Source organism: Hylobates moloch, unplaced genomic scaffold, assembly GCF_009828535.3.
Source record: "Hylobates moloch isolate HMO894 unplaced genomic scaffold, HMol_V3 SCAFFOLD_18, whole genome shotgun sequence".
Lineage (NCBI taxonomy): Eukaryota > Metazoa > Chordata > Mammalia > Primates > Hylobatidae > Hylobates > Hylobates moloch.
This window is the reverse complement of record NW_026652293.1, coordinates 34305761-34330118: the sequence shown is the minus strand read 5'-3', so window position 1 is coordinate 34330118 and position 24358 is coordinate 34305761. Positions and strand designations below refer to the sequence as shown.

Below are 24358 nucleotides of genomic sequence, written 5' to 3'. Positions count from 1 at the left end.
ACTCCAGAAACAAAGTATGGACAAGCTTGGGTCACGTGCCCACTCCAAATCTATGGCCAGGGAATACAGTGATTCCAATTATGTCAGCTACTATGGTCAAGGAGGTGAACTTTCAAGAAAAATAAATGCTTGGAATGGAAGAAAGAACATTTCGTGTGAGAAGACAAGTACAGAAGTAGAAGAGAGTAGGAGAGGCTTGGAAGGGAAATAATAAATAATCCTTACATGATGCTTGTTTATGCTTGCTAAATCTTTACTTCAGTTAGCACAAAGCAGGAACACAAATACATGCTATTGCAATTTGAAACAGGATTCCTCAGCAAAATTGATTCTGATTTTTATTGTAGTTGTAGCCCAGAGTTTGCTGCAAGATTTTCACTTTTACCTTAGATTAAGTAAGAGACTTTTTATACTGTCATGCTTCAACTTGTATTTTTGGTGGTGATGATTTTTTCTTTGTTGCTTACTAAGCTGATATTACTCACCTGATACTGGGTGACAGCTTGAGTTAATACTAGTAAGCAAGCATTTTCTTTTCCTCTTTTTTTTTTTTTTTTATTTCATTTTCTTGAGACAGGGTCTCACTCTGTCACCCAGGCTGGAGTGCAGTGACACCATTTCAGCTTACTGCAGCCTCTGCCTCCTGGGTTCAAGCAGTTCTCCTACCTCAGCCTCCTAGTAGCTGGGATTACATGCCCGCACCACCATGCCTGGCTAATTTTTGTATTTTTAGTAGAGTTGGGGTTCTACCATGTTGGCCAGGCCAGTCTTGAACTCCTGACCTCAAGTGATCTGCCGCCCTCAGTCTCCCAAAGTACTGGGATTACAGGTGTGAGCCACTGCGCCCGGCATAAGTAAGCATTTTCTTGATTGAATAAGTAAGGGTATTTTGTTTCCATGTGATAAAGCCCATCTAAAAATAACATTGTGTAAAAATAGACTATTAGAAGGTATATGAAAGTGTAGTTGGGTACAAGGAATATATGGAACCAGGGATTCAGCATCACCAGGACCTCCATCTCTCCTAATCCCCAGTTGAATCCTGTTGCATCTCTTCAATTTTTTCTTTTCCACAACCACTAATTTAATTTAAGTTCTGATCATAATACAGGTGAATGTGTAGTGAATGATAGCAGTGGATTCCCACTTGGCAAGCAACCTAAATCTTCCCCTGCCTAAGTTCACATTGAGTGTTTTGTTGTGTGTGTAATTTCCCCTGAATACTTCCATAGTGTCAGTAACTATTCAATACGCTCAAATTGAGTTAGGAGTATAACAGAAGCCTTTAAAAATTACGTAAAACTAGAGAAAGTAGGTAAAAATAGTAATCCTGACTTAATCTATAACTGATCTTTCAGTAATGATGGCCTTCTGAAATGATACTTTTTTTTTTTAGTTACTATAAATGGTATGTCTGCTCTAATCAGGGTGACTGGATTATTCATTTTTGTTTCTGTACGGTACATTTGTCATTTGCTCTGACTTGAATGACTTTTCTCCGTCTGTGCCAGTTCTATTATGATTGTAATTCAAGCATTTCCCCTCTAAATGCACTGTGATCAGGCTACTTTTGACTTTGTCTGTTCTCTGCTTAGTCAGTATTGGAGGTGTTGGAGAATTTTTCTTTGAGAAATAAATTTTTTTCTTTTTCCTTTTTCCTTTTTTTTTTTTTTTTTTTTTCTTGAGACAGAGTCTCAACTCTGTCACCCAGGCTGGAGTGCAGTGGCACAATCTCAGCTCACTGCAACCTCTGCCTCCTGCGTTCAAGCAATTCTCCTGCCTCAGCCTCCTGAGTAGCTGGGACTACAGGTGTGCACCACGATGACTGGCTAATTGTTTTGTATTTTTAGTGGAGATGGGGTTTTGCCTTGTTGGCCAGGCTGGTCTCGAACTCCTGACCTCAAGTGTTGTGCCAGCCTCAGCCTCCCAAAGTGCTGGGATTACCGGCGTGAGCCACTGAGCTTGGCCTGAGAAATGAATTTTTATAAAGTGAGTCATACTTCTCATCTGTATATCCAGGAGGGAAAAACCTTAATACTAGTAAGCAAGCATTTTGTTTTCCTTTTTTTTTTTTTTTTTATTTTCTTGAGACCAGCCTGGGCAACATGGTGAAACCCTTCTCTATGAAAAAAACAAAAATTAGCCAGGCATGGTGGTGCACATGTATAGTCCCAGCTACTTGGGAGGCTGAGGTGGGAGGATCGTTTGAACCCAGTGGGTTGAGGCTGCAGTGAGCTGTGATCATGCCACTGCACTCCAGCCTGGGTGACAGAGCAAGATCCTGTCTCAAAAAATAAATCTAGCCTTTTCATTATATTTCTCTTATTACACTTCTATCTCTTATTTTGAAGTTTTGTTTTAGTTCCTGAGTACTGACTCCCCAGATTCCCAAATACCAATGTCCTGTACCAGATTCTTGGTACTTGAACACTTAAAGCACTGGTGGTATTGTACTTTGAGAAACACAGTATAAGAACTGTCAGTTGTTTGCCAGCTGGTTATTTAGCTAGAGTGGCAATACCTTGCCTTGATAAAGTTACCACTTTTCAGGTTGTAGCTTCTGCAAATCATTGGGGGTCTTGGAATTGATTTATCTTTCAGAAATAGATTCACAAACTCATTCATAACCAGAATATCCATTTGTAATGTGAAATAGAAGTTTTGGATGACACTTTCTTCCTAGTTCTTCATAAGAAAATCTTTTCAAATTATAATCATTAATTTCTTCTCACACATGGATTTTGAGTGATGCAGGTTAATTGTATCATCTAATCCAGTCTGATTTACCCATATCCATTGTAGCAATGTGTTTAACACAGGAGCTAGACTGACTTCTTTCTTTCCATGACTGCTGGAGAAATATAAACCATATCTTATTTCATGATTACCCTTTTTTTCTAGCTTCTAAACTGACTGTTTTCTGACTGTTTTGCTTTAGACCATGTGCATTGTATGTGGGTGTGCATGAGTGTATAATATGTTCACATGATTTGGATTAAATTTTCTTTTTATAATCAGAATTCTGTTATGTTTCCCTGATGCTGTGCATTTCTTGTTTACTGGTTAGAGTCAGTAGTTTGTATAGAAAGCTGATTTCATTTCATTGCGTATGGACATTTCTTTTTCATCCACAGAGGGTCTGATTTTTGTGGGGATTGAGAGAAGTCCCTGGCCAAGGCACCATGGTGTATTGATATGAATATGGGCTTTTGGAGTTAGACTGTTTAAATCTGGCTCTACTACTTGTAACTTGTCTGATTTCTGAAGAAATGCTTAACCTGTCAGCCTCTGTTTTCTCATCTATGAAATGGAAATAAAAAACAAGTCTGTATGATAGATGGTAAGGATTGCATGAGATGATTTTATATGTAAATGGAGATAACCATAGAAAAGAATATATGGTTAATGTAGTCCATTATCATTTCTGTATATTACTACTGGTTTGTGTTTTTTTTTTCTTTTTTTTTTCATGTGTTCGGGCTGAGCTCTGAATTTCACCTGCTTTTCTGGATTTGTTAACTTATCGTCTATTTCTCATTGTTCTATTTCTCCACCCTCAAATTAAGTATGGTACTCTTATTAAGAGTGGGCATCCATGCATAGCGTTAACTGTCATTGTGCATATACTGAATTGATTGCAAAAAGAATAGTCCATGTTAGACCAAGGCCACTGTTTAATTATACTTAAAGATCTTGTTGTCAGCGATTAGAATTGGTTAATTTTATAGAAATACTTAAAAGGTTGGGATATTCCTGGGTTTCAGAAATATTTTCAGTTTTACTTTTTATGATCTGAGAATTCATAATACAGCTTTTATTCTTCAGTATAGAATGAATGCTCCACAGATTTGTGGATTATAGCCTGGGAATCAGAAATATCACTGATTCAGAGATTAACTTTTATTTTGATTTATTTAGGAAGGCGACATGCCAATTCATGAACTTCTCAGCCTTTATGGTTATGGTAGTACTGTTCGACTACCTGAAGAAGATGAGGAAGAGGAGGAAGAGGAAGAAGAAGGTGAAGATGATGAAGATGCTGATAATGATGACAACAGTGGCTGTAGTGGGGAAAATAAAGTAAGTCTATATACGTATATTTAAGATTGTGGTCTTTATTCTTGTTGAAGTTAAAATTTCACAATATGTTTTGATTACTTGTCTTTGTAATCTTTACTCTTCCTGATTTTAAAAGTGTTAAAAATTAAGATATTGCAGAAATACATAATATAAAAATTGGAAATCCCCTGTAATCTACTCCTGAGGTAACAGTTTGGTCTTGTCATTTCAGGTTTCTTTTTTTTCCAGTGCTTATTCTAATTAATTTATACCAACTTTCTAAAAAATGCTGTTGCTTTTAAATAATAAAGGCTAATTGGCAGTTTGTGTTTATTTTTCTTACTTTATTTTGAAATAATTTTAGATTTATAAAAGGTTTAAAGTTAGTATAGAAAGTTCCTGTATACTCTTACCTCAACTTCTGCTAAGGTTAACATCTTGGTACAGTGCTATTAACTAAACTACAGATTGAATTATACCAGTTTTTCTGCTAATATACTTTTTCCTGTTGCAGGACCCAACCCAGAATACGATATTACATCTAGTATATTCATTTTAGTCTTCTGCTTATATTAGAACAAAATTTATATGTTATGGTCTTTCATCTGCAACTGTTTTCCTTACATTTTAAAGAAATTTAATTTATTATTCCACAGGAGGAGAATATAAAGGATTCATCAGGTCATGAGGATGAAACTCAGTCTTCCAATGATGATCCATCACAATCTGTTGCTTCTCAAGATGCCCAGGAAATAATCCGCCCACGTCGATGTAAATATTTTGATACAAGTAAGTGTTACTGGTTGATAATATTTGAATATAATTTTTACTATTTTAGGTATTACCTAAAATCTTCATTTTTTAAACTGGTCTTTGAATTCATTTAGTCTGAAATTCTTTTCAACAGTAAATGGATTTTGTTGTAAGTTATTAGTTTAGCAATGCAGGGTCCCTGTTGTTAGTGAATATACTACGGTAATTGTGTCATGTACTACTTGACTTTGGGTGTATTTGTTTTTTCCTTGCCCTGTTTTTAAATGTTTGTTTCATGGTCATCTTTTTATTTCTCATAGTCTTTCCCTTAGTTTCCATTTTTTACTTTCTTTGCCTCTTAGCCTTTTTTAGGTATATTCATAAATACACCTAAATTTCTGTACTTTAAAAAGAAGAAAAACACTTGAAGAAAAACTGTCATGAAATATGTAGTAAGGTAATATTATCTTTATTCTAAATCAGTTTTTTCCCCTAAGTTTTTGTAGGAAATCATTTCATGAGAATACAATTATGTAGAATGTTTATGGTTTTTTTTTTTTTTTTTTAAAGTGATAGGGTGTTATTTGGTTAGAAATATCTTGGCTTAATGCATTAGATACCTTTGAGCATATCCAAATATTTGATGGTAGATGTAAAAATAATATGTAGATGTAGACAGGATAAGCAGTCATTTTATAGTATTGGTGTCTTATTTATTCTAGATAGTGAAGTAGAAGAAGAATCTGAAGAAGATGAAGATTATATTCCATCAGAAGACTGGAAAAAGGTAGTTAGAACAATATTTTCCCAAAATTTAGATAAATTAATATTTTTTTTAAAAGCCTCGTGTAATAATTATTTTTTTTTTTTTTACTAACTATGTATATTGATAAAATCGATGTAAGCCCTTTTATGACATTTAAATGTTTGGTAAATGTTCAGATTCCTTCTTAACACATCTAGGTTAGAGATATATTTATCTTTTTATAAAATAAAATGAATTCAAAGAATTGGTTTTTGTTGAGGAAGTCAGCACTCAAACTAAGATTAGAAATCTACATTTCTGGCAGGGTGCGGTGGTGCACGCCTGTAATCCCAGCACTTTAGGAGGCTGAGGCAGGCAGATCGCTTGAGCCCAGGAGTTCGAGACCAGCCTGGGCAGCGTTGCGGGACCCTGTCTCGTTTTATAAAACAAAACAAAAATGAAAATCCACATTTCTGATTTAGTCCTGAACTAGTGCTGAATTAGGCATTTGTTGCCCTGTAAAAAGTATCACGTATATATTTTTCAATATTATGGAAAGCATTTGTGGAGGCTTTGATATTTAAGTAAATTTTGTTTAGTAGTTCGTATCGCAAGTTTTTCATTCTGTATTACTTTATAAAAGGAAAACTCTCCAAATGATTGAATTTAATGTTGACATAACTGATAAGCTTATTATATGAAGAAACAGATTTGGCTTCATAACTATATACAACTTAATTTCTGAAATGAATCTAAAGATAATATATTGAGATTAGTTTTTAATTATAAAATACAGCATATAATTAATCATACAGTTAAGTTAAAGAATTGTAAGTTATTGTAAAAGAACTGAGCTCTTAGGAAAATCTATCAAAATGTTATGTAGAATTAGCTGGTTGCAGTGATGTTTCCCCTGTTGTCCCAGCTACTTGGAAGGCTGAGGTAGGGAGAATCACTTCAGCCCAGGAGTTTGAGACCAGGCTGGGCAACATAGTGAGACTCCGTGTCTTCAAAAAAATTTTTTATGTAGAACTGGTTAAAACAAATCATTTATATAAAAGAAATAGTTATTTTTGTTGAGAGACAAGATTAGCCCAGTGTACGGTATATGTTAATTTGAGCAAATGATGGGACTCGACAGAAAACAAGAATCACAAAAGTTAATTTGTGTGGCCTATTTGGGCAAGGGTTCTTTCATCCTGTTTTAAATCTGGTTCCTACAGTGTGCAGAAATTAAGATGAAAAAAGGTAGAAACCTTGGAAGTCCTTATAAATTGCTGTCCCACTTCATATTCAAGTTTATGTATCTTCAACATACGTTGTTTTTTAATCTGGAGTGTTCAGTAGAGTATTTGATTAAGCATTCAGTGCTTTTTTTTAAATGAAAGAACAAATGCTCAGAGGTAGAACACCTTTCATTGCTAGAGGGTATTAATTACCCACACCTTACTCAGAAAGGGTATTAATTAACCACACCTTTCTCAGAAAAAAATTATGTAATAAAGCAGGCCAGAGTAAATGCAGATTGTTTTCTTTCAGTATGATTTTGTTGTTTTAAATAATTGTCAAGGTTCAGAGATTCATTTTTTTTAAGACTTATAAGATGAAATTGAGTTTTTATAGAAACTTAAGGTAGGGGAAACAGTATTGAAGTCAAACCTGAATTTTAGTTATAGCTCTAGAACTTAGTAATTGTGTGCTCCTGAGAAAATCAAATTTTTTAGCTTCATCTTCTCACATATAGTATGGGAATAACAATGTCAGCCTTATGGGGCTTGCTAAAAGATTAAAGGAAAATTACATATATGATATGTTACACATAATGATCTTCAAAGCTATTTCCCTTCCCTTCCCTGTACTACAGAACAAATTAACAGATGAAAAGAAATGTTCAGAACTGAACAGGAAAAAGGAAGTACCTATCTTTATACTAATCCAGATGTTCTCAACCCTGTTTTTATGTTAGAATCATTTGGATAACTTAGACGTACTGACTACCAGGGCCTTCATTCATAGATTCTAATTTAATTGTCCTGCAGTGGATCCAGGCATTGATGGCTTAGAAGCACCCCAGCCAGGGTTAGTAACTTGACAGTGTTCTTTGGTAGGCCTAGGTGAGTTAAGTTAAAAGAGGCACAAGATGTGACAATAAAGGACTCTTTTTATAGTAGAAGACATAAAGAGAATTCCATTGTAAGAGTAGAGAAAATTTGTTGTAAGTTTGATTCTTTTTAGAAAACTGATCATGAGAAAGATTGGTTTTTCTTATAGGTACAGAAATAACTTTATTACATAAAGCACGTCTTTGAAGTTGTGCTGGATAAAATGAGATCCTCACATCAGTGGGGTAACAATAGCAGGAGAGATACTTTCCAAATCCTAAGAGTTATCAAAACTTGTAGACCATGATTTTGTACCTTTCATGCCCAATTTTGAAAATGTCAGTAAATGTGTTCTTAATATTTAGCCATCACACAAAAGAGGGTTCATGTAATCTTGGTCTCCTTGCATTGTGAAATTTCACCAGTGGTAGTTTCCAGTTGCTTTTGAGAACAGCCAGTTTCACCTAATCTGTGATTTGACGATATAGATATGATTACTGGATTTCCTATTTAATTATATTTGTGGGAGGAGGTTACTTTTTTATTTTGTATTGTTTTAATGAAAGTCAAGCCATAACCTACTTATGTATTTCATTTAGAGTTTCTTTCATTTGGCCCCTACTGAGCTTTATATAAACCCTTTTTGTTACTTTTCTTACCTTGAAGCTCTGTTTTTCAGACTTCAGTGTATGTCAGAATCACCTAGAGAGCTTGTTAAAATACCAGTGACTGAGTCCTGTCCCCAGAGTTTCAGTAGGTCTGTAGGTTGGGGTGGGACCCGAGCATTTGCATTTCTAACAGTTTCCCATTAGCTGTGTGTGGTGGCATGTGCCTGTAGTCCCAGCTACTCAGAGACTGAGGTGAGAGAATTGCTTGAGCCTGGGAGGTCGAGGCTGCAGTGAGCCATGATCACTCCAGCCTAGGTGACAGAGCAAGACCCTGTTTCAAAAAAACAAAAATTTCATAGATGACACTGATGCTGCTCATACAGGGATCATATTTAAGACCACTGTCTTAAGTGTAGATACTCCGAAAGTATCTGAATTTGACTTTGTGTTTTGTATGTCTTACTAATGGAATTATCAGAATTCACTTCTTTGTCTCTATATTTTGAAATAGTTTGTATTTATTGTTTACGTTGCATTTCACCTCATTATTATTACTCATATTTTCATCCAGTCATCATTTGTCATTCATCTTCACAAAGGTACCTCTGAGGTAGTTAATTGGTTGTTTTTATATTTTATGACAGAGAAACCAGGAACAGTTTACTAAGATGGTAAGGCTAGAAAATGGATATAAAATCTGTTACTAGATCTTACTAATGTTTTATGTTATTTTTAAAATAGGAGATTATGGTGGGCTCCATGTTTCAAGCAGAAATTCCAGTTGGCATTTGTAGATACAAAGAAAATGAAAAAGGTGGGTTATTAGTAAAGTTACCTAGCTGAATTTATGCTTTCAGTGTAACGAACTGTTACTTTATATGTAAAATGTGATAAGAACATGACAGCCTACTAAGTAACCCCATTGTAACCCCATTGGTTTGTGAAAGAGAACCCTTCATTATTTCTGTGAGAAGAATATGTTTACTCAATTTTTTCAGTTTGGTCTATAGAAGCCTAGCCAAAAAAGGAGAAAGTGAATGCTTTTTTTCATTTTAAAGTGACTTACAATGTCTCAACAGTTTTTTTTACTTTTTCCCCGTGTTTTCAGTGCTCTAAACTTTAACCCTTTTCTAATCTTTATAATTTAGTTTTTAGAAGTCCATTTTATATCAATGAAAGGCATAAAAACAAACGAGAGTAAATAACTGATATAAAAAGCTTATTTGCTCCTGAAACTTTCAGTAAGCAAAATGGAATGCTTATTAAAATGGAGTACTTTGGACCAGGCGCAGTGGCTCACGCCTGTTATCCCAGCACTTTGGGAGGCTGAGGCAGGCGGACCATGAGGTCAGGAGTTCGAGACCAGCCTGACCAACATGGTGAAACCCCGTCTCTACTAAAATTACAAAAATTAGCCCAGCGTCGGGGTGCGCACCTGTAATCCCAGCTACTCAGGAGGCTGAGGCAGGAGAATCACTTGAACCCGGGAGACAGAGGTTGCAGTGAGCCAGTATTGCGCCACTGCACTCCAGCCTGGGTGACAGAGCAAGACTCCGTCTGGAAAAAAAGAAAAAAAAAAAATGGATTACTTTGATGCTTGCGTTTTAAAAATAATTTGGGAAAGCAACTTGTATACTTAAATTTTACATTTTTTTTTTTTTACATTTTATTTCATTTGAAAGTCCTAAAGTAAGTCATACTTCCAATAACATACAATACTTGAAGATTTTTTTTTTTTTTTTTTTTGAGATGGAGTCTTGCTCTTGTTGCCCAGACTGGAGTGCAATGGCATGATCTCGGCTCACTGCAACCTCCACCTCCTGGGTTCAAGTGATTCTCCTGCCTCAGCCTCCTGAGTAGCTGGGATTACAGGTGTCCGTCACCATGCCCAGCTAATTTTGTTGTGTTTTTTAGTAGAGATGAGGTTTCGCCATGTTGGCCAGGCTGGTCTTAAACTCCTTACCTCGTGATCCGCCTGCCTCTGCCGCCCATAGTGCTGGGATAACAGGCGTGAGCTACCGCGCCTGGCTGAAGATTTTTTTTAAAGAGTCTGTTTCAGATTATTCACTTCATTTGAGTTCCAGAAAGAATGCTGTGTATGTGTGCCTTTTTTTTTTTTTTTTGAGACAAGAGTTTTGCTCTTGTTGCCCAGGCTGGAGTGCAATGGCTCAAGCTTGGCTCACCACAACCTTCGCCTCTCGGGTTCAAGCAGTTCTGCTGCCTCAGCCTCCCAAGTAGCTAGGATTACAGGCATGCGCCACCACGCCCAGCTAACTTTGTATTTTTAGTAGAGATGGGGTTTCTCCATGTTGGTCAGGCTGGTCTTGAACTCCTGACCTCAGGTGATTCGCCCGCCTCGGCCTCCTGAAGTGCTGGGATTATAGGCATAAGCCACCGCGCCTGGCCGTATGTGTGCTTTTAATGAGTTCATGTGCAGTGTGACATCACTCAGGACTAGAAATCTTTATTTCTTTTATTTCAGTTTTCTGCACATTTCAACTTAATATACACGAAGGCCTTTGGAGTTGTATTAATAGAAGTTTTTTGTTGTTTATTTCTTTTTAGCATTCTCTCCAAAAACTTAGTTTATGTTCTAAGTATGCACCTACTCTCAGGGCAAGCAGCAGGTCAGAGGCAGTCAAGGGAGCATCACAGGCCAGTAGGGTTTTTGTGATAGCAGTATGTTTTAATACAGCATTTAAATGTTTAATAGCTACCACTTATTTCTCAAGGTAATTCCTGCAACATATAGGAACATTGAAGCTAGCAGTATGGAGTGACTTTATTACATATAGAAATTCTGTACATATGATATGTTCTGTGAACACATAATTGCGTGCCAAAATAAATGATCTGTTGGCTTTTGTATTTATTTTTGTAATTGAAATGTCAATTTTGTGCTTTACTCATATAGTTGTTAGCAGTGTTCACCATTGAGGTTTTTCTTTCTGCAAATAAATGAACTGAAAGACATTTGTTTTTATTAAATTTCTTTTAAATTTTGACAATGAAAGATAATAGTGCCTATTTTATATTTATATTTTAGTATTTATATTACACATTTATATTATAGTTTAATATTTGTGGGTATATAGTAGGTGTATATAGTTATGGGGTACATGAGATGTCTTGATACAGGCATGCAATGTTTAATAACCACATCATGGCAAATGGTGTATGTATCCTCTCAAGCATTTATCTTTTGTGTTACAAACAATCCAGTTATACTCTTTTAGTTCTTTAAAAATGTACAATTAAGTTATTGATTATGGTCACCTGTTGTGCTGTCAACTATTAGGCGTTATTCATTCTATTTTTTTGTACCCATTAACCATCCCTACCTCTCTCTTACTTCTTTCCCGCGCTGACCTTCCCAGCCTCTAGTAGCCATCCTTTTGCTGTATCTCCATGGGTTCAATTGTTTTGATTTTTAGATCCCACATATCATTGAGAACATGGGATATTTGTCTTTTCCGTGCCTGACTTTTTGCTTAACATAATGACCTTCAGTTCCATCCATGTTATTGCAAATGACTGGATCTCATTCTTTTTTATGGCTGAATAGTACTCCAGTGTGTTTACCACATTTTTTTTTTATACTTTAAGTCCTAGGGTACATGTGCACAACATGCAGGTTTGTTACATATGTGTACATGTGCCATGTTGGTGTTCTGCACCCATTAACTCGTCATGTACATTAGGTATATCTCCTAATGCTATCCCTCCCGCCTCTCCCCACCCCACAACAGGCCTCGGTGTGTGATGTTCCCTTTCTGTGTCCAAGTGCTCTCATTGTTCAGTTCCCACCTATGAGTGAGAACATGCAGTGTTTGGTTTTTTGTCCTTGCTATAGTTTGCTGAGAATGATGGTTTCCAGCTTCATCCATGTCCCTACAAAGGACATAAACTCATCATTTTTGATGGCTGCATAGTATTCCATGGTGTATATGTGCCACATTTTCTTAATCCAGTCTATCATTGATGGACATTTGGGTTGGTTCCAAGTCTTTGCTATTGTGAATAGTGCTGCAGTAAACATATGTGTGCATGTGTCTTTATAGCAGCATGATTTATAATCCTTTGGGTATATACCCAATAATGGGATGGCTGGGTCAAATGATATTTCTAGTTCTAGATCCTTCAGGAATCGCCACACTGTCTTCCACAATGGTTGAACTAGTTTACAGTCCCACCAACAGTGTAAAAGTGTTCCTATTTCTCCACATCCTCTCCAGCACCTGTTTCCTGACTTTTTAATGATCGCCATTCTAACTGGTGTGAGATGGTATCTCATTGTGGTTTTGATGCATTCATCTGTTGATGAACACTTTTTTTTGCCATCTGTATGTATGCTTTTGAGAAACATCTCTTCAGATCTTTTGCCTATTTTTAAATCAGATTATTAGACTTTTTTTCAATAGAGTTGTTTGAGCTCCTTATATATTCTAGTTATTAGTGCCTTCTAAGATGGGTAGTTTGCAAATATTTTCTCCCATTCTGTAGGTCGTCTTTTTGTTGATTGTTTCCTTTGCTGTGCAAAAGCTTCTTAACTTAATGTGATCCTATTTGTCTATTTTTGCTTTGGTTGCCTGTGCTTGTGGGATATTATTCAGGAAGTCTTTGCCCTCAGTCCAGTGTCCTGCAGAATTTCCCCAATATTTTATTGTAATAGTTTCATAGTTTGAGGTCTTAGATGTAAGTCTTTATTTTGGTTTTTGTATGTGACAAGAGATAGGGGTCTAGTTCCATTCTTCTGCATATGGATATCCAGTTTCCCAGCACCATTTATTGAAGAGACTGTCTTTTCCCAGTGTACATTCTTGGCATCTCTGTCAAAAATGAGTTCACTGTAGGTATGTGACTTGTTTCTGGGTCCTGTGTTCTGTTCTGTATGTCTTATTTTTATGCCAGTACATGCTGTTTTAGTTACTGTAGCTCTGTAGTATAATTTGAAGTCAGGTAATGTGATTCCTCCAGTTTTGTTCTTTCTGCTTAGGATAGCTTTGGCTATTCTGAGTCTTTTGTGGTTCCATATAAATTTTAGGAACTTTTTTTCTATTTCTGTGAAGAATGTCATTGGTATTTTGATAAGGATTTCATTGAATCTGTAGATTGCTTTTGGTAGTATGGACATTTTAACAACACTGATTCTTTGAATCCATGAATGTGGAATATCATTCCTTTTTTTTCTTTTTTGGTGTCCTCTTTAATTTCTTTTGTCAATATTTTATAGTTGTCATAGAGATCTTTCACTTTGGTTAATTTCTAGGTATTTGATTTTATTTGTGGCTATTTTAAATGGGATTAGTCTTTCGATTTCCTTTTCAGAATGTTGACTTGGTGGCATATAGAAATGCTACTGATTTTTGTATGTTGATTTTGTATCCTGCAACTTTACTGAATTTGTCAGTTCTAATAGTTTTTTGTGGAGTCTAGGTTTTTCCAAATACAAGATCATATCATCAGTAAACGGATAATTTGACTTCTTCCTTTCTAATTTGGATTGCCTTTATATCTTTCTCTTGTCTAATTGTTCTGATTTTTTCATGGTTTAAATTCTAACTTACTATTTTTCATTTTAACATGATTTTAGAAAGTAATTATACATACGTAATTTTTTTCAGGAACGAGTGATTTATGAAGCTTTCTCATTTTGAGAATTTAAGTATATTAGTTTGTGTAAGGAGGATCAGACTAAGCAGAATGACATTGTTTTGGAGGGATCCCTGTGGTAAAGGGGCACTCCTCAGCTTTGTAGTTCTAGAAATTCAAACTTTTGTCAAGATACCCAGAATTGTCTTCTCTTAGGATACCCTATATCACAAACCAAATTCGTGAAACTATTAGGTAAACTATGCTGTTAGAAATAAAACTTGTCAAAGGGACAGTGCTGATTAGTGCATTCTTATGGAAAACATTTCACAGGATATTTTTCATCAGTTTTGTGAGCACAGACCATTTTTTTTTAAGTGCCACAAAACTAAGATATCATGATATCTTTATTGTAGGGATTACTTAATGGATGGATCAGAATTCTCCTTTTCATTGATACATGGAAACCTCCTTACCTAGTATCTTGGGAGAGACATTGACAAATTTTTTCTCTCTGCCATCCGACTTTTTTTATTAGGCGCCATGCAGATTATATATTCTTCATTGGTTAGCACTCCTAATTCAAACAGTTAAGTAAACATGATTTGTTAGTTATAATAACATTCCAAGCATGCTCCTTTGGACTTGTATCTGTTTTGGTTACAAAATCTCCTGAGCTACCCTTAACTTTTTCCTAAATTCATGTAAGTTATCATTTATACTAACCACAGTGTATTTTAACCTTTTGTTTACTCATCTTTGTAACCTTACTGGTAAGTAGGTCGATCCTTGCCCCATAGGCACTTAGTAAACATTTGGTGCCTAAGTGAATAGGTGGGTGAATTATTTCCGAATTAGGGTTTCCTTGTATGGCCTTGTCTACCCCAAAGATCCCAAGAATGTAAGAACTTTAGTCTGCAGAGAACAGAGGCTGAGCAGAGAATAGAAATCAATAGCAGTATATCCAGATTCATTTTATCATGGTAGTTTTATTGTATTTATAATTTAGGATATAACTAGGATTGTACCAGCAGATTAGAAAAGGAATGATGTTTATTAAGGAAAATTTTCTAAATATTTTCCTTCGGGCTGTACTTTAAACAAAAGTATCTATTTTGGGAAACAAGGAAAGATAGAAGAAGGTTTTGAAGTGTGCGTCGGTGAGGGGACAAGATAATTTGTGTGAAAATAATATGGGCGGACGTGGTGGCTCACGCCTGTAATCCCAGCACTTTGGGAGGCCGAGGCGGGTGGATCACGGGGTCAGGAGATCGAGAACCGGATCACGGGGTCAGGAGATCGAGAACCATCCTGGCTAACACGGTGAAACTCTGTCTACTAAAAAATACAAAAAATTAGCCAGGTATGGTGGCACATGCCTATAGTCCCAGCTACTCTGGAGGCTGAGGCAGGAGAATTGCTTGAACCTGGGAGGCGGAGGTTGAAGTGAGCTGAGATCACACCACTGCACTCCAGCCTGGGCAACAGAGTGAGACTTCGTCTCCAAAAAAAAAAAAAAAAAAATTCATTGCCTGGTACATAGGATATGCTTAATTAGCTGTTAAATTCTTTTCATAATAAAAGAAACTTTGACACTGTTAGTTATTCTTTGTCTCTTAAAATCTTTCTCAGGCTGGCTCCTTCCTGTTGTCATTTACATGTTTGCCTCATCTTTGAAAACAAACCAAAACAACATAAAAACTTTCTTCAACTCTACTCTCTAGCTACTCCCCTATCTCCACCATCATAACTAAACTTTTCAAGAGTCTTATTTCTTCACTTTCCATTTATTCTTCAATCTTATCCAATGTGGCTTTTGCTTCCATCTCTGTACAGAAAGAGTTCTCACAACATTCACCTCCTTGTTAGTAAAGCTGGCATAACCTTTTTCAATTTTCATCCTCATCACTCAACAGAATTTAACCAGTCTTTGAAACTATTCTTTGAAACACTGTCTTCCCTTAGCATCTGTGATGTTACATTCTTGATATTTCTTCTATTTGTGACTTTTGAATTTTATCCATGTTTTCTTCTTATCATTTAGAATTCCACAGGCTTTGTCTTAGGTCATCCTCCTTTCATTACTTTTTGAGTTTTAATTAGATTTAGGCTTTCATCTTCTTATAATGGAAATTATGGTGGAACTTAAATACCTTTAAAAAAGTAATGACTTTTTTTGTGAAAGTGATTTATATACATTATACACTCAAGCATCACAGAAAACATAAAGTAAAACTTACCTCAAATCCCACCACCAGGAATTAAGCAGTGTTAACATTTGGTGAGCATTCTTCTAGACATTTTTTCAAAAATAATAGTTACAGTTACAATTACAGGATTTTAATATGTGGCAGAATGATTGTAAAGTGCTTTAAATCCTTAAAACTATGTGGTAGAGTTATTGTTACCTCCTTTCACAGATGAGACAGAAGGGAAATAATTTGCCCAAGGTCATCATACACATAGTAAGTGGTAGAGATGGTATTCAAACCAAGAGAGCTTGGAATTTGGTAAACTGAAGATAAAGTCAGACTGGATCTGCAGGGGGGCATAAAGTGGTGCTTCCTCTCTGTTTAAATTGTTTAATTCACTTAAACTATAGTTGTTGCCCAAGAACGAAGTCAGGCAAGTAGTAGAACCACACTGTACCTCAGTTCTCAGCATTTGGCTCTGAGTTGTTTATTTAGTAATATGTTTTAACACAAACTCTATCAGTTTTTAGAAATTTGTTTAACATTGTCTTTTACTAATTTAGTATATGAAAATGATGATCAGCTCCTGTGGGACCCTGAGTACTTACCAGAAGATAAAGTGATTATATTTCTTAAAGATGCGTCTAGAAGAACAGGTGATGAGAAGGGTGTAGAAGCAATTCCTGAAGGATCTCACATAAAAGACAATGAACAGGTCTGTGAATAAGAAACACCTCTTAGAACCTTGCCATACACATTTATGTAAATGCTGTCACTTGCATTGTTGTCTGTCCACCAAACTTTTTATAACATTATTGACAGGGAATCTGAGGTTATAATCCCTGTAAGATACCCATTGTTACCACAGTGACTTCATTGGTGTGAAGCTCAAAAACGAAACAAAAACCTGATGTTTTTTTTTTGCCTGTATATACTTTTCATTAGGCTTTTTAAAATTCCTTTGGCTATCCCTAAGAATCTGTGTATATCAAGTTGGAATTCTCACCCCGGATGTTATGTACATGGTAAGACCAGTGCCCACCGTGAACCTATCTTTTTTACCTTTTTAATCATTGTTTTTCTTTTCTAATTTGTTTAAAATTATAGGAATCTCAAGAAGCCACAAAGAAGGAATTTTCATTGATATAAAATGAATTCTTTTTAGTTCCTAGGATACTATGGCCACCAAGTTTTCACATATCCTACTTTGTACGTATTTAAAGGTAGTTAATTTATCAGGATCGAATTCATATTTGTTTTTCTTTGAAGTTCTCTATATATAATAACATTCACTAAAGTTATTTGCCCTCAAAAAGGATGAAAACACTGGATTTTTGAAAAACCTTTACTCTTAAGAAATTGTAGCATTGAACTGTTTATAGTCCTTGTCACATATTCAAGCCTTTTATTTTTCTAGGCTTTATATGAATTGGTTAAATGCAATTTTGATACAGAAGAAGCATTGAGAAGATTAAGATTTAATGTAAAAGCAGCTAGAGGTAAGTATAGTTTTTATTCATTTTCATGATTTGGCAGAAATTTTAAAATTAAGCTTTTCAGTTTACCTAGATATAGCCTAAACTTAATAATACTGATTTTTCTGAGTTTGATAAATATTTACAAAATACCAAGTATTACACAAGTCGTTATGGGGAGTGGGATTAAGATTGTCCCTTCCTTCTTTGTGGGAAAATACAATGATGTAAGTAAAAATGTAAAAATTTATACTGCCTTATGCATTCAAGGCATATTTATAAATATTTTCTTATTTGATCTTGATAATTGCCCTATGAACTAGGTAGTATGACAGATAATACCTTTACTTAAAGGTAAAAATTGATGAGCCTGAGATCTCTGAACTAAAGTAACTTGGCGAAAGCAAACATAATTCATCAGTAATGAAGCCATGACTAAAATTTAGATTTTTCTTTTTTATACTATATCTGGCTCCTACCCCCCTTCACTAAGAGTACTACATATATATATATATTTAAGTAACAAATGAGAGATATTTATTTAACAAAAACTTGAGTGCCTTCTGAGTTCTGAGGATGTAACTATAAACAAAGTCCCTTCCCCTCATGGTGCTTAGAGCTTAGGTAGGAAAACTGGAAAATAGCTGATGAATTCTTCAAGGAAAATTAGAGGGTGCTATTGAAACCTGTAGTAATGGGACTTAACCTATTTGCGGAGAGGGTAGTGCTTTTAGAAAAGGAAAGCATTCAGAATGAAGTAATATTTTTGTTGGGATGCAAAAGAATTATCTCAGTGAAAGGGGATGAGGTAGAGGCAGGAAATAATTCTAAGCAAAGGAGAGACACCATGCACAAAGTCTGAAGTAAGAAAGAACATGGCAAATTTAAGGAATTGAAAGGTGGCTAAGATAGTTTGATCAGTAAGAATTAAGAAGAAAGTGGCACAAGTTGAAGCTGGAGAGGTAGGGACCAAATCATTCAAAATCTTATTAAATAAGGAATTGTCACTTTATCTTTTGCAACAATTAGTAATAGAGCCCAGGAGTAAAATGCTTCCCTCATTTTTACCAGAAGGTTAAGTTTTCATTTGTAGTTTTGTTATATGCAATATTTGGGGGAATATTGCTTAACAGTTTGTTCCTCCCATCTTGTCAGAGGAATTATCTGTTTGGACAGAGGAAGAGTGTAGAAATTTTGAACAAGGGTTGAAGGCCTATGGAAAGGATTTTCATTTGATTCAGGCTAATAAAGTAAGTAATGATAATCTCTTTTTTGCAAAAAGAAATTTAGTTGAGCAACTCAAATGGTCATGTATCTTAATTTGCTATATTGTCTAGTGTTAAAGGTTTCATAATTAATGACAATATTTTCGTATTTAGTGAGTAATTATAGTAAAGCTGCCTATACTTCCTAACCTATAATAACCTGTTAGTGACTGTTTTCAGTGCATCATACTGCAAGTGTTTAAGAATTGTACTCATTTACAAGCATGTTAATCAGCTTCTAGTTGGGGTGTGTATGTGCAATGGAATTCTTTATAGCTGTTTTCCACAGTCTGTGACTATTTTATGGAGGGCCTTTGAAATAATTTGGAAACTTTAAAGCACTTTCAACATGACATTATTTGCAATTAAAATATTTATTACATTTGCTTAAATCCTGAGTGGTCTAAAATCAAATATTTAATATTTAACTTACTTTTAGTCAACATTTAATTTTTTAGAAGCTTCTATGTCGATAAATCAGCTTTATATTCTTATAATTTAAGGATTTTATTGAACATAATCATTTATCATTTCATGTTCATAATATCAGTCATGTAATTTATACTCCAAATAACTTTATAATTACTTACAGATTTGTTTTGGGGCTTAATTCTTATAACTGAAATTAGGTATGATTTTTAATAGTCACTATTTAATTATATAGAATAGAAAAATGTGTTGTTTCCATGAGCAACACATTAGGACAACAGATTAGGACAGGCAGAATTAAAGTCTTGGAGATTAAATGTAGGAAATTCCTAGGCTTACGATTATCACATTATTTTTAGTTAGTAGAAGCGACAAGGTATTGGTTTATGTAATTCCTGAAAGATAGCTTCTAAGTTTTGTGTCGTAGCTTGTCCAGGACCTTGTTGAAAGTACCTGGGCTTATGTCTGAGGCTCTGAATAGTCTTCTACCACATCTCTCTTTTTATACATTTGGATGTGATTGGATTGTATCCAGTTGATTTTTTTGACACATATTTAATATTTTTTGTTATTAATAAAATATTTACAAATCCTGTGGGTTCATTTCTTAAATTTTGTCGTGCATTAACTAGTTTATTCTTTTTTTTTTTTTTTTTTGAGCAGGAACTGGGCAGTGAAGAGCCCCACTCCCAACTAGTTCATTCTTAATTATTTTGTTGAACGTTGGCAGTTTACTGCAGATAACACTAATAGAGAAATTTTTAGTTTTAGCATTTAGGATAACTTAGAAGACAATGTAATTAGTTTCAAAAATGTATACCCCTAATGTTGTGTTTATATCATCTGATAACCTCAAATATAGTTAACATTCAAGAAAAGGAGTGCATTATGTGACTGGCCGTGTATGTTTTTGATTAAAAAAGAAAAAAGTTCATTGTTTCATGGTTGAAAGGGACAACATTTTTGGATGAGGTTTTTTTTTTGTTGTTGTTGTTGTTGTTGTTGTTGTTTTAGCACTTCTGCTTGAATTAAAACACTCTTAACCAAACCATGCTGAATTACCTAAGGAAGGGACTCCTGGAATGATAGCTGATGTAACAAGCAGCAGCAACAACCCTGACCAATATGGTTTTTTTAAAAGAGTTAAGAAATTATAGGTGACTTGAAACTTAGAGCCAAGTAACATAAGTATTAAAAGTATAACCTTGATTTCTTATAAATGTTTGGGACAGTGGCATTTAAATGTTACAAGGTAGAAGTCAGCTGACCTCTACAGAACACTAAATTACTCTAGTGAACAAAAAGAGGACAGTAATTCTTTAAAAGGGAGAAGAGTACTCTAGTGAGAATATCAAGTTTGTTTTTATATCTGGAATTAAAATTCAGATCTTAATCATAAGTTCTATTTTGAGGGCTTTTGTTGAAGATTTTTCATAATCTTAACTTTGCATGCCCCAAAATGACGTTATCTTTTTGCTTTCAGTAAAGTACAGTTGACTTAGTTTGAATCTATCTAGAAATAAGATCCTAGAGGAGACAAAAAAGAGCTTGAGAGGATGATTTTTTTTTTTTTTTTTTTATTATACTTTAGGTTTTAGGGTACACGTGCACAATGTGCGGGTTTGTTACATATGTATCCATGTGCCATGTTGATTTCCTGCACCCATTAGCTCGTCATTTAGCATTAGGTATATCTCCTAATGCTGTCCCCGCCCCCCCCATCCCCCACCCCACAACAGTACCCGGAATGTGATGTTCCCCTTCCTGTGTCCATGAGTTCTCATTGTTCAATTCCCACCTATGAGTGAGAACATGCGGTGTTTGGTTTTTTGTCCTTGCGATAGTTTACTGAGAATGATGTTTTCCAGTTTCATCCATGTCCCTACAAAGGACACGAACTCATCATTTTTTATGGCTGCATAGTATTCCATGGTGTATATGTGCCACATTTTCTTAATCCAGTCTATTGTTGTTGGACATTTGGGTTGGTTCCAAGTCTTTGCTATTGTGAATAATGCCGCAATAAACATACGTGTGCATGTGTCTTTATAGCAGCATGATTTATACTCCTTTGGGTATATACCCAGTAATGGGATCTCATTAAACTAAAGAGCTTCTGCACAGCAAAAGAAACTACCATCAGAGTGAACAGGCAACCTACAGAATGGGAGAAAATTTTTGCAACCTACTCATCTGACAAAGGGCTAATATCCAGAATCTACAATGAACTCAAACAAATTTACAAGAAAAAAACAAACAACCCCATCAAAAAGTGGGCAAAGGACATGAACAGACACTTCTCAAAAGAAGACATTTATGCAGCCAGAAAACACATGAAGAAATGCTCATCATCACTGGCCATCAGAGAAATGCAAATCAAAACCACAGTGAGATACCATCTCACACCAGTTAGAATGGCCATCATTAAAAAATCAGGAAACAACAGGTGCTGGAGAGGATGTGGAGAAATAGGAACACTTTTACACTGTTGGTGGGACTGTAAACTAGTTCAACCGTTGTGGAAGTCAGTGTGGCGATTCCTCAGGGATCTAGAACTAGAGAGGATGATTTTTTTAAAGTCCTGATTGCTGTCAGTCTCAGAGCAATATGGATCAGAGCTGTAAAGTGCAAATGGGAAGAAAGCAAAATATATGTTGGGTAAGGGAAGGTATCATCAACATTTGTCCTTTAGGTGCAATCAGTGCTACAGAATATTTACTTCAAGAGCAGAAATTTATGGGATGAAGAAGTATATTGCATCCAAAACACATACAGACACTGGATTTCCTTTTAAATTGTCAGTATTGCTGGTGCAGTGGCTCATGCCTGTTATCTCAGTACTTTGGGAGGTTGAAGCAGGCAGATTGCTTGAGCCCGGGAGTTCAAGAACAGCCTAGGCAACATGGCAAAACCCCATCTCTACAAAAAATAGAAAAAATACCTGAGTGTGGTGGCATGCACCTGTGGTCCCAGTTATTGAGGGGGCTGAGGCAGGAGGATTGCTTGAGCCTGGGAGGGCAAGGCTGCAGTTAGCGGTTTGGTGCCACTGTACTCCAGCCTGGGCAACAGAGCATGACTCTCTCAAAAAAAAAAAAAAAAAAGGAAAAAAGTTACCAGTATTTTATTTATATACCTCAGCCCTAAATCCTTAGTATTTTATGTATATACATCAACCCTACCGCCAGTTCTCCCGGCTAAGTAACAAAAAGGGATTCTGTTAGCATCATTTAATTCCGTAGGCATTTAACATTATGTGAGGAGAGCCATTCAGTTGCACAAATAGGTACAGCACAGTAAGCCGTAAGAGTAACTTAGTAAACAAAGCATTAGCATTATTATGATACTTTTAACTCACTGTGGCATCTTCCCAGACTTTCTAGAGAGTAAATTAACTGAGTCTGGATTGCTGTTGGGACTAGTAAGAGAATCTTTCAAAAGGGAATTTAAAGATACACTCCCTAGGTACTTGTACTCTGTGAGTAAAAGTATTAGCAAACTGTTTATAACATTTATTTTAACCTGAATGCCACTTCCAGGCTGTGTGTGTGTGTGTGTGTGTGTGTGTGTGTGTGTGTGTGTGTGTGTGTGTGTGTGTGTGTGTGTGTGTGTGTGTGTGTGTGTGTGTGTGTGTGAGACTGAGTCTCATTCTGTCACCCAGGTGGGAGTGCAGTGGTGTGATCTCAGCTCAATGCAGCCTCTGCCCCCACCCCCACCCCCTGCTGGGGTTCAAGTGATTCTCCTGCCTCAGCCTCCTGAGTAGCTGGGATTACAGGCGCCTGCCACCACGCCTGTCTAATTTTTGTATTTTTAGTAGAGACGGTGTTTCACCATCTTGGCCAGGCTGGTCTTGAACTCCTGACCTCGTGATCCACCCCCCTCGGCCTCCCAAAGTGCTGGGATTACAGGCGTGAGCCACCGTGCCTGGCCAACTTCCAAGAATTTTTAATACATGAGTATATTTTTCTAGTAAATTAGGATGACGGTAGCATTTTAAAAAGCACAGTGCTGTATATCTGAAGACCTGTTGCCAATATATTGTTTATCTTAACAGACGTTTAGAAAGAATAGCTTTCAACATAGCTGCTACAGTGTTGTATGTTATATATAGGATTATATTTCAGTTAAGGACTAGCCAAATTTATTTTCAAACTTCAGATGTTTATCATGAAGTAACTTTGTTAAAAAGGAGATTCTTAAAAACAAGCATTTGTTTCTTATAGGTCCGAACAAGGTCAGTTGGTGAATGTGTAGCATTCTATTACATGTGGAAAAAATCTGAACGTTATGATTTCTTTGCTCAGCAAACACGATTTGGAAAAAAGAAATATAATCTTCATCCTGGTGTAACGTGAGTTAATTTTTTCCTTAAGAGCTATATATACATTTTTGCTAAGCTTTTCTAGATTTTTCTTGAGTTATTATTTTGATAATCTTGCTTTTATATACTTGATCTTAACCAGAAGGCTGAGAGCGATATAATCTTGCTTTTATAATATACATTAAACTTTACCATCTATTATATCTTCATAAATAAGGCATTTAGACTTTTCAGTGTCTTATGAAATATTGTAAACCACAGTTCATATTATGAGACAAGCATATCATTAAAGCAAGATTTAGAATGCATATTTTTAATACACCGTTGAGAAGAAATGGATCAGAACAGCTGTGAAAGCATGTTTTTCTTAAATTCAGTTCCATTCAGTATAAGCACATACAGTTTTAATCTTTTTTTTTTTTTTTTTTTTTTTTGGAGATGTAGTCTCAATCTGTTGCCCAGGCTGGAATGCAGTGGTGCAATCTCAGCTCCCTGCAACCTCCGTCTCCCGGCTTCAGGCGATTCTCCTGCCTCAGCCTCCCGAGTAGCTGGGATTACAGGTGCCTGCCATGATGCCTAGCTAATTTTGGAATTTTTATTAGAGACGGAGTTTCACTGTGTCGACCAGGCTGGTCTTGAACTCCTGACCTCAAATGATCCACCTGCCTCGGCCTCCTAAAGTGCTGGGATTACAGGAGTGAGCCACTGTACCCGGCATACAGTTTTTTTATAGAGGAAAAAAACATGCATATGGTGACTTTCCTTTTCCTAGCTTTCCTGAATCTTTCCTCTAACAAGTAATATTTAAGAATTAGTAATG

The 24358-nt window shown here is 35.8% G+C and overlaps 1 protein-coding gene across 13 annotated transcripts in view; it reads left to right on the top strand.

The window, feature by feature from the left end:
- The window catches only part of MIER1 (MIER1 transcriptional regulator), a 63079-nt gene that overhangs the window by 28624 nt on the left and 10097 nt on the right, over positions 1 to 24358 (top strand). For all 13 annotated transcript variants that reach the window (XM_032137528.2, XM_032137517.2, XM_032137526.2 and 10 more), the window contains 8 exons: positions 3919 to 4080; positions 4716 to 4848; positions 5535 to 5599; positions 9009 to 9081; positions 16615 to 16766; positions 17469 to 17550; positions 18682 to 18776; positions 23441 to 23568. In XM_032137528.2, the coding sequence (XP_031993419.1) occupies positions 3919 to 4080; positions 4716 to 4848; positions 5535 to 5599; positions 9009 to 9081; positions 16615 to 16766; positions 17469 to 17550; positions 18682 to 18776; positions 23441 to 23568 (890 nt within the window). The remainder of the gene's footprint in view (positions 1 to 3918; positions 4081 to 4715; positions 4849 to 5534; positions 5600 to 9008; positions 9082 to 16614; positions 16767 to 17468; positions 17551 to 18681; positions 18777 to 23440; positions 23569 to 24358) is intronic.